This window comes from Haliotis rubra, unplaced genomic scaffold (assembly GCF_003918875.1).
Source record: "Haliotis rubra isolate DU_JTF1 unplaced genomic scaffold, ASM391887v1 Scf500, whole genome shotgun sequence".
NCBI classification, from domain to species: domain Eukaryota; kingdom Metazoa; phylum Mollusca; class Gastropoda; order Lepetellida; family Haliotidae; genus Haliotis; species Haliotis rubra.
Genome location: NW_025767192.1, coordinates 531,787 through 543,259, shown reverse-complemented (window position 1 = coordinate 543,259; position 11,473 = coordinate 531,787). Strand labels below are relative to the sequence as shown.

General features: G+C 41.4%; 1 protein-coding gene across 2 annotated transcripts in view; it reads right to left on the bottom strand.

Moving 5' to 3' along the window:
- Positions 1-447: 447 nt before the first annotated feature.
- LOC124291890 (cyclic AMP-inducible protein BP74-like) overlaps positions 448-11,473 on the bottom strand; it is a 61,077-nt gene continuing 50,051 nt past the window's right edge. Inside the window, exons 3-4 of one of the 2 annotated variants that reach the window (XM_046728954.1) lie at positions 1,295-2,833; positions 448-1,255 (exon numbers count right to left, since the gene is read on the bottom strand). In XM_046728954.1, coding sequence (XP_046584910.1) covers positions 961-1,255; positions 1,295-2,833 — 1,834 coding nt within the window. In that variant the 3' untranslated portion in view covers positions 448-960. Of the gene's footprint in view, positions 2,834-11,473 lie in introns of both variants that reach the window. The other variant, XM_046728953.1, reaches the window with a different exon arrangement.

The following is an 11,473-nucleotide window of genomic DNA, read 5'->3' as shown; positions in this document are numbered from 1 at the left end:
CGCACGCACGCTCACATATTTGCATATCACACAGCAAGCAGCCCACAAGCAAAGTTGGTCGTGTCAGAAATGAAACACCGGGTGTCAACAATACATATGCCAGTCAGATCACAGGTCACCTTTTATTACCATCTTCCTCCGGATCATGTACAAGTTGTCATTATTCAAAATCAACTGGTAAGATCAACATAAAAATATCCTTTATTGTCTAGTTTTAGTACAATCCGAGATCCTACACGGTTTAGCAGTGTTGCAAGAAAATGATAGCAGTGATCAAAATTAGAATAATGGCCGTTATAATTCAATTTTTTTATCGGAGAGGGGTGGGACATGAGTATATATGGTTTCTGCGAAGGTACTAGCTATTTTTAATGATAGAATATATGTTATCGAAAAACATCGAGTAACATCGAAAAGAGAATCCCTGCTAATTCAACAAAAACCTGATGAAATCTTGAATATATCTTTAATCTTAAAACATATTCTTATTCCATCGATTAGAATCGTTACCGTTTACATTTCGATCAGAAGCTCCCTACTATTTCTATGGACATAAAACTTGATGAAGTCTTAAATCTTTGAACATAAACTTATTCCATCGGTTAGAATCGTTATCGTTAAATTATCGATATGGTTGTATCGGTGCACCGGGTGTAATCCACATGTTATGCCAGAAAAATAAACTCAGGCTGAGATTTTTAATGATGTAGGGCAAATTGCGGTGCTAACAATTGCTAAATATGTAACATACTGATATGAAGTGACAATTCCACGTCCAACAAGCAGTTAAATGTGCATATTCGTATGTTCAGTAAATTGTTCGCCATCTCATGAACCTGGATATTTAAACTTATTCACAACCCTAGTGAAAATATATCACATTCTTCGCTCAGTAATAGTCCATCCGATACAATGTCAACTTTTAACATGGGCTCATACTCATTTGACGTCATGATGACGTCACTTCCGGATCAGGTTTGTCGCTATGCTGTCGACCATCCGCCTGTTGACCACATGGGAGGGGTAGGGAACAAGGAGGCGTCTGAACACTGGGCTAGCTGTCCGTTTTCTCAGAAGGTCACTGGCAATTGAATCTATGTAACGTTTTTCAAAGGCCGCCCAGTCGAGAGCTGTTGGTCCGCCGAAGTAATTTGGAGAGTAGGCCTCAAGGGATCGTCTCGATCTGTGGGTGGAAATGGGGGCGTCACGTTTGTGGAGGGGATGGGGCATGTCCGATGCGTCTCGCTTCAGAAGATCGCCAGCAATCGAATCCAAATGGCGTTTCTTGAACAGGTCCCCAGCAATCGAATCCAGACTGCGTTTCTTGAACAGATCCCCGGCAATGGAATCAAGACTGCGTTTCTTGAACAGGTCACCAGCAATAGAATCTAGGCTGCGTTTCTTGAACAGGTCCCCGGCAATAGAATCTAGACTGCGTTTCTTGAACAGGTCTCCAGCAATGGAATCAAGATTGCGCTTGATAAACTCCCCCGCAATTGAATCGAGACTTCTCTTTTTCAAAAGATCTCCCGCGATTGAATCGAGATGACTTTTCTTGATCAAATCACTTGCAATTGAATCCATATGCCACTTCTTAATGAGATCTCCTGCGATTGAATCAAGGTGGCGTTTATCACCAGAGTTACGTTTCAGTAAGTCCCCAGCGATGGATTCGAGATAGCGTTTGTTGGGTAGATTATTTTCTTGAGATCTTTTGAGCAAATCCCCGGCAATAGATTCCAGGTATCTCTTACTTTGCGTCTCCGTCACGGCTGATCTCTTAAGAAGATCACCTGCAATGGACTCCAGATATCGCTTTTGTTCCGGAAAGGTGTCACCCTGTGATCTTTTCAGAAGGTCTCCAGCGATTGATTCAAGGTATCGCTTTTGTTCAGCATGCTTATCTTTTGATCTTTTCAGTAAATCTCCAGCAATTGACTCAAGATACCGCTTGTGATACCCCCTTTCCATGTCAGCCCTTTTGAGTAAATCCCCCGCAATAGATTCCAGATAGCGCTTGCGCTCACCTTGTGTTCCTTCCGACCTTTTCAGGAGGTCACCCGCGATTGACTCTAAATATCTCTTAACCTTGTGCTCTTCCGTTGACCTCTTCAGTAAATCCCCAGCAATCGATTCAAGGTAACGTTTGGTTGGTTCGTCATCCATCTCTGATCTCTTCAACAAGTCCCCAGCAATTGATTCCAGGTAACGTTTATGGGCCTGTAGCTCAAGCCGCGACCTCTTCAGTAAATCCCCAGCGATAGATTCAAGATACCTCTTTTCTTCGTTGCGACCAGAATCATCACGCTTCAGAAGATCTCCTGCGATGGATTCCAGATAACGTTTCTCGTCAGCCTTTTCAGAATCAGCCCTCTTCAACAGATCTCCGGCGATCGACTCCAGGTAACGTTTTTCAGTGCCAACTGAGCCAGACCTCTTGAGGAGATCACCTGCTATGGATTCAAGGTACCTCTTTTCCATCTTCTCGCCATCTCTCTTCAAAAGATCCCCGGCAATGGATTCAAGATAACGTTTGTTCGGACTTGCAGGGTGAGATTCAAGTTGGGTACCGTCGGATCGTTTAATAAGGTCACTTGCAATAGATTCAACGTAACGTTTGCTGGGAACCTCCTCGGGCGTTGATTGGCGGGCATCCAGGAGGGTTTGAATGACCTTGGGGTCGTCCAGAATCTGGAGTAACATCTTCCGGGTCAACTGGGTCATCAAGGACTCCCATTTGGGGTTCAACATGGCTTTCTGAATGTCGGGATGCTTGGAAGAGATGATGACTTCAGAAGCTGGTTTTCCTTCATCGGTACCCTCTTGTGCAGACCTGGAAAACGAAAATCATAAAATTAATGTTTGTGTCATCATTTGCTTTTATTTTTGCATATTTGCATTTCCCCGGTTTAAACGCTACAATACAGAACAATAATTGAGCCAGAACCTTTTGATTGTTTCACACCTACGAGTATGAGAAACGACTATGTTAAGACAGCGGTGGTGCTTTGAACAACTTGGTCAGCCATGTTGCAAAACGGATATCAAAACGTGGTTGTGTGTGATGTCATTTTTATCTTAATATCAAGAGGGCGTTGATACTTGTGCTGCATATGTAAAGAGAAAGAAATTGCTCCTTTTGGTGAAAAATAATTCAACTTCGGATAATGCCTTCAAACCTTATCCACGGCGAATAACATTTTATACTTTCCGTTTTCTGGTTAGTTGTGCCTGGAAACAGATTATCTATTTTGTCTTAGACTAAAAGCTTTAAGATGAAATATCAACGAAGTCAAGTCAGGACTTACTTCCTATATTTTTGAAAATTGTTAATATATTTCTTAGTGTCAGTGTCATTCAGTATTGTGCAGACAAAGGGACTTGAATATCTCTGTGGTGTGATTTTACTCTTGAATGAAGTGAGTTGTAGTGAGCCTGTGGTTTAATTGCCATGGGGGCGGTGGGGTAGCCTAGTGGTAAAGTGTTCGCTCGAAGTCCCGGGATCACATGGGTACACTTAGGCAAACGCTTAGTCCCTGAATATATATAATTGGAAAGGAGCCCCAGTGAGTTGTGAGATTCAGGACCTGGGGAAATTTAGACTTGCTTTAATTAGGGCTTTAGCATTGCAGAAAGGGTCAGGCATTAGAAAAATAATGTGGTTCACGGACTGTGAGACAGACTGGGGTACAATGTCTGAAGCCCATTTCTGGTGTACCCCGCGGTGATATTGCTGGAATATTGCTGAAAGCGGCGTAAAACCCAACTCACTCACTCGAATTTCCATATCTCGGCATAATGACATTATAGCACTTGTCAGCAGTCAACAGTCACCAGCCCCATCGATATCAAGCTAGAACAGGCTATCTGACATGCAACTTGGTAGGAAAATGCCCTGCTTTTTGCCTTGTGTATCCTAGAGTCTATTCATCCAGTGTTATACGTCAAATATGCATGGCTGGTTATTGAACGAGATTGGCACACAAGGCTGGTGCATGTTTACAGTGTTTACTCTGCTATCCTTTATTTATAACCTGCGTGCTGTGAGAGATTCCGTGGGTATATGGTGGATTGTGGAGATTAATATTGTAGCCGTGACTTAATGAGTTCCAGTTACCAAGTATGCATGGTCAAGTTATAGATACATATCTTGCTCTCCGATGTCCTCCGGATTAACTACATGCATGTCCGGTTTAAGATACATAAACATGCATGGTCCTGATTAACACGTGTATAGATAACATGCATGGTCAAGTTATAGATACATAGAAACATGGTTAAACCGGACAGCATCTTGCTTGATCTCCGATGTCGTCCGGATTAGCAAGTATCCGGTTTAACAAAACATGTCGACAATATCTAAAACAATCTCGACTCAAATGTCAACTCGAGGGAATAATCAATCTGGATTATTTGACAAAACAGATTCTATCTGTTGTAAGATAGACACCGGGTGTTCGTTTCGTACATGAAAACGTTTTATGCAGTGAACGTCCGGTAGATAGGGTTTCCGCCATAAGCAATTAAAGGTCCGGACATGTGAAGAGTTATTTGGCATATACTGGTATTGGGGTCACCTGCTGAAAGTAGCAATGTAAAGTTATTCCCGGTAATGTATTCTCTAATCAGTTAATAGCAAACTGTATTGTCACAAATTCCCTAACCAAATACCACCGCATGGTTATCTTAGAAATCTTTACTGAAGCCACTGTACGACTCCTTTCATAATCACGTGTTTATGAATCAATATCAAAATGAAACGTGTCTCGTCGGCGAAATCAAACACATATTAAACACAAAGCAGTTGGACCTTGTGGTGGATCTCCCCACTTCACCAACTCTCGGCGAATAACCTCGCTTGCTCTTTGGCCTGTACGCTTTGCACAGCACCACGATCACCCCGTTTTGGTACATTTCCTCATTTCGTAGCATCACATACGACTATTTCATCCCACATTGCTTCAAATTAACTTATTAACAAATTAACAAACACGAGGCCCCACAGAACCGCTTCTTCCAACCTTATATGCGTTTGTTTGTTGTTTATTGCCGCACTAAGCAATATTCCAGCGGCAGTCAATAATAAACGAATCTTGACTAGACATTAAAGTTATCAACATAATGCTATGCAACTGGGATACGCTGACATGTTTCAACTAAGCCATCGAGCCTGACCACCCGATCCCGTAAGTCGTCTCTTACACAAGCATGGGTTGCTGAAGACCAATTCTAACCCGGATTTTTACCGTTATGGAAAGAAAAACCCCGATGTATTCACGTAAATGAAACAATATCTGGCATATCGTGATTTCAGAGCGGGGGGTATGCGAAAGGTGAAAGTGTTAACTTATCAGGTCTAATTTCCAGTTCGATTCCTTACTTGGCTTCAACGTGTGAAGGTCAATTCTAGTTCCCCATAACAATGATTGTGCTGTAATATTGCCAAAACGACGTAAAACTATACTCACTCATCCTATTTCAATCAGATACATGAGTGAGTGAGTGAGTTTAGTTTTACGCCGCTCTCAGCAATATTCCATCTATATGGCGGCGGTCTGTAAATAATCGAGTCTGGACCAGGCAATCCAGTGATCAACAGCATGAGCATCGATCTGCGCAATTGGGAACCAATTCCAACCCGGACCTTCACGGGTTCAGATATATGAATGCTTGTAGAAGACTGTACAGGGGAGTTTTGAATAACGACCTTCTGTACAATCTTCCGCTAAATTTACTCCACGCCATGTGAGACCGATGTAGGAGGAAATCACTAAGGATGCAGGTCTCACATATTTACCACTACGGTGAAACCAATGAAGTCGGACACCGTGCTGACAACGTAAGCTGTGGTGACTAACGGAAATAAAATCGGTTCCCCGGTGTTCAAGGAGTGTGGTGATATGGGAAGCGTCTATCTTTGTCAGGATTCTATTAATGTCCCTTAAAATCAGGTCGTCTTTAATGGTATACAGGTCTGGTGTCATTGGACAAGTTTCGGCTGAAACCTTAATATAGCACACGTATGGGATGCCCGTTGGCTTGAGCGTGAGAAGTTAAATTACGTAACTAGAAACATTGTCGATGATACATACGCTTGTACAGTTTAATAGATGTTGCCTCTTGTTTCCTGTACCCGTTAAGGTCCGGGTTAGAATATTGATCTTCAGTCACCCATGCTTGTCGTAAGAGGCGACTAACGGGGATCGGGTGGTCAGGCTCGCTGACTTGGTTCACACATTTCATCAGTTCCCCATTGCGCAGATCGATGCTCATGCTGTTGCTCACTGGATTGTCTGGTCTAGACTCGATTATTTACAGACCGCCGCCATATAGCTGGAATATTGCTGAGTGCGGCGTAAAGCTAAACTCACTCACTCACTCATGTATCTGATTGGAATAGGATGAGTTTCCTGAGTAGAAGTTTTCCTGAATGAATGTCATGTATTCGTTCCTCCTTAGAAAGTAGTATATAGGTTCTTTCGGAGACCAAATCGTAATACGGACCCTGGTAATTTCAAGCTATGAGTGAGTGAGTGAGTGAGTGAGTGAGTGAGTATGGCTCTACGTCGCTGTTAGCAATATTCCAGCAATTTTACGGCGGGGGACACCAGAAACGGGCTTCACACATTGTACCCATTTGGGGAATCGAATTAAAGCTATGGCTTAGTCAACGATCTAACGCCAAAGAGATCGGTATTTCAGTTCTCTGACGTTGGACGTCATCCCTTCAGTGAAATACCCATAGAACGTCAGTGCAAAAGAACACCCAGTCTTGACTGTCCACTGAAACAAATTCCGTTTGGTGTAAAGGGGAAAAAGCCGTGAAAGTTATATGAATGGATCATTGAAAATCAGTGATGACACCAGGTGTTCCCGAGAAGGTTAAACATGCCCTGCCCTCCCGGTACCACCCGCCATTCACAAAATTTGCCTCAAAAGTGGAAGAGGGGCGGTGGGGTAACTTAATGGTTAAAGAAGACCCGCTGAAGACCCGGGTTGGATTCCCCACATGGGTACAATGTGTGAAGCCCATTTGTGGTGTCCCCCGCCGTGATTTTGCTGGAATATTGCTAAAAGCGGCTTAAAACCACACTCACTCACTCAAAAGTGGAAGTAGTTTTTGCCTTCCCTGCCATACGAGTATGGCCTGTTAACAAACCAGACAATCAAGTGATCAATGGACCGAAAACCCTGTCAAATAGGTTTGAATTAGGACTGCTCTGGAGAAGAAGTAAAAAGATTCCGAAGTGAAGAAAACGTTTGGGAAACAGATTTGTTTAACAACACGTTGGGGGTCATGTTTAGCATCCTACCAACAATGACGGGTATGATGTCGACAACCAAGAAAGAAAACTCATGTCAGGCATTCATGTTGTCATATTGAAAGATTCTGGTAAGAATTACAACCTGAAAAAACGTTTCAGGACACCAGGACACTCCTCCAAGGCAGAATGTCAAACATGTTGGCGTGTAACAGAAAAAATACTAATCACCTAACAACAATGCAACACGCAAACCAATGGTATGGGGCTCCGATGAACGCCTCACAAATTAATGCTGTCAGTAGATCCGATTATTGCCGCTAAGCTTTCACTCAGCCACGTTAATTATATTAGTCTTAAGGAAAACCCCTTTTATCTTTACATAACTATTTAATTTGCTTTGGTTCCAAAAACGTCAAAGTATTTGTCACCCTGTTCCAATCACTGCTGTTAACTTTGATTGTGGTGTTTTCAGCCTGTAAGGGGATTACCTGAAAGAGCAAGACATTAGTACATGCATAACAATGTTTCCTTTGACGTGATGAAATAATACAAATTTGCCTCCTTTTGTTGAAAATAGTGTCACTTGCCGAAGGGTTATCCTTTCGTGGTGAGACAAAAGTCATCGCGACATTGCGTGTCATGTTGCTAGGTACCGCTAAGAGCTGTATGATTATGATTATAATTTACAGATTGAAACATAATATGCAGCAGAGAGGGATTGGGGGTCCTGGCACAGTCAGGCTTGTAAGGGCCATCAACAGTCAGGTACTCATGCCCCATTTACATGCTGCCAGACAGCCATTCTGACTTTTCGTAGGGAAGCGCTGCCAAGTCGAACCCACCACGAACTTTCAAGAATCTGACGACTCCCCTACACTGTAGTCTTTTGCATTAGCCTCAGAATAGATATGCTCGTGGTTTAGAACCCGGACATTCTCCTGATCTGAATCAAGGGATTAGGCGGTAACAAACCAAAGGAGCCGAGAACAATGTTTATCATTGTAAAAACATTAAAATACAAATGCAGTAAAGAGGGTTCGAGTGATCCTGGCACAATCAGGCTGGTTTGGCTCATCATCAGCTGAAGGCCCTTGCCCTTCTACCTGTAGCCGATACCTGCTCGTGTGTTGGGCCTTCTCCCAGCAAGAGACGCCTTGTCGAACCCACCAAGAACTTTCATGACAATGTGAAGACTCCGTACTACAGCCTTCTGCATTACCAAGAGTGTTAGAGCGTTGTGTTCCTGGTAAAACCGGGGTATTCTTCCTATATCAGTCAACACACAACATCATCATCATCGTCGTTGTCATCGTCGGCCTTCTCATCACCATCACAATCGTCCTCGTCATTATCATCATTATTAAGAATAAATAATTCTGAAAAGAATGATGCTTTAAGCTGCAGTCAGAAGCGTAAGTATATTATGTGCGCCTGTAAATAACAGACCGAGCGTAAAAACCACCGGCGCAACACCCTACACCATTATCTTTCACTTTTTAAATAATGCGTTGTACAAAGTCGCAACGATCAAGATGTAAACCGTTGACATCTTCCACGGATGTATGTGTGTTAACCTTGTTGAGGTACGTTCATTCTCAATGGAAGGAGAATATCTGTTATATCTGACCTTCTTGTTTCAATTCCATCAGTCACACAATAATGTGATTTGATTGTTGACCATTTTCGACTTAGCTGAACCAATTTAACATACAACGATAACAGATGGGCAGTCCCTTGTGTTTGAAAACTCCCAACTGCACTTCCGATGCAGAGGGAAGCCAATTGTTAACCAGTCTGTAACTATGTTCCTAAATTCTGTGTCAATTAAACATCGTTTCCCATAAAAGCTTTCGCAAGGAGAAGGTCCCCTGTTTGGCATAATATTGATTGAACTGTTGAAGAAAATGTCTAAAAGGATATGGTGTTCGTAGATGTAGACACAGTGGGATTCCTTGTCAAGATTGACTACCAGGGCGCGTACATTCATTTAGGAGGTTAAAGGCCCTTAGCGGAACTTTTTCACTGAAGATGTTACAAAAACCTTAAAATATAAACTCAGAAATGTTTTATCGGAAATACAGCTTTCCAGCGATGCCATTGCAGTGTGTACTTTAAGACGCGCGACTGCATTAGATCTGTCAGCTAATAAAAAACGGTTTTCAAGTCAGAGTTGGGAGAGAGCATTGAGGTTTTTGTATTCCATTTAATGCAGGGCACCTGGTGTCAATGATTTTAGTGATCCATTCATGTAATATTCATCGGAGATTAATGAATATACAATGCCAGCATACAAAGTCAGTCATCTAACCCACTCAGCCATCGCAGCTGACACAAAGGAAGCCTCTGTGTACGTTGTGTAAGTCTTTGTGGAAGCCGCGGTGGCCGATTGCGTGGCTGACTTTGTGTCCTGGCGAGAAGGTGCGTGACTCTGAGAGCGTGTAGTCCCAGATATTACATGTGTTACGGGAGATTTAGTTTTACACCCAAAGGAGTGACAATATAGACTGGATATTTTCCAACGTGAATATCATATATTTAATAGACTACACATACATGACGTACAAGGACATTCTTTCAATATTCTTCAACGAAACTTCACATTACTGTATCGTGTACGTCGTGGCTTGTACGCCCAAGAAGATGTATTTGGACACCTACGGGAACATTTAGCCGCATAGAAATATGTTTCAGCAATGTCATCAGGGGTTCATACCGAGATTGTTAAGAGCGTTAAACATAACGTGTTAAGAAAGGACGTTAAATAGCTTGTGTTAATGAAGTGTCTGAAAAGCGTTTGTTAATAAAGAATGTTAAACAGCTTTTGTTAATGTAGTGTCCTAAAAAGCAGATGACAATAAAGAACGTAAAATAACTTGTGTTAATAAAGTCTCTTTAACAAACATGTGTTGATAAATAAGATTGTGGTAATGAAGTCTTTATACAACTTACGTTAATAAATGTGTCAATAAATAACGTTAAACAGGTTGTGTTAATGAAGAGTCTTTAAATAACTCATGTTAATAACAACCGCAAACAACATGTGCCAAAAAGAAGCATTAAATACCTTACGTTAATAAACAACTTATGTTAATAAATTGCGTTAAAAAGCTTACGGTAATAAACAACTTATGTTAATAAATTGCGTTAAATAGCTTACGGTAATAAACAACTTATGTTAATAAATTGCGTTAAATACCTTACGTTAATAAACAACTTATGTTAATAAATTGCGTTAAAAAGCTTACGGTAATAAACAACTTATGTTAATAAATTGCGTTAAATAGCTTACGGTAATAAACAACTTATGTTAATAAATTGCGTTAAATAGCTTACGGTAATAAACAGCATTAAACTGCTTGTGTTAATATAGAATCATAACATTTTTAGTAGAGTAATCTTTTATTTATTTAACGAATATGACTTAGAACCGAAAGTGGTTCAAAACAACGTTACTCATTCACTGTTATTATGTTGTAATTGGCATTATAGATGTATGGGAATCTTGGAAAGATTGTGAAAATGTCCTCGAATTTAGGTTCCATATTACACCATTTCAAAGGTTGGAGCAGTAGGAAATCCCGGTGATGAGTGTTGTAGGAAGACCGGATTCGATTCTCATTATGGGTAGTGTATTTGAAACTGTTGGTGCTCCACGTCACTGCGCATGCATAGCAGAAATAATGCTTACATGCCGTAAATGATGTAATAAAACCCTTATATATTTCTACCCGAATGTCAGTAAAGCTCTTAATCGCTAAGATCGCCCGTTAACTGAAATTTTCGTTAAAAAGTCCTTTTTAACATATATCCAACCCTTCAAAGGTCATAATGACCGAACACCATTCATTAACATTATCTCTTCATCCAGCCTTCAATGTGTCCACTCTGTAAAGTTCAAGCCTTACTTTTGTTCAATACATTGCCGGAAATCTACCATCGACCAAAACGCCAATCACTGCCAATGCAGGAAATGTACACGAAACGTCATTTAATGAGAAAAAAACCTTTATACAATGCACAACATATACCTGGATTCGAGCATATGGTGTAGTTGAAAGCACATTATGTTCTCCTTTCCTAAGGACTATTTGAAAGAACTGGAAGTGCCCTTGCGTTCAAGTGAGCTACAAAATAGCACCTTTTACCAATATCTCCCTGTAACGTCGTTGGAATAATGCAACGATGACGGCGGCTACATACACTCCATT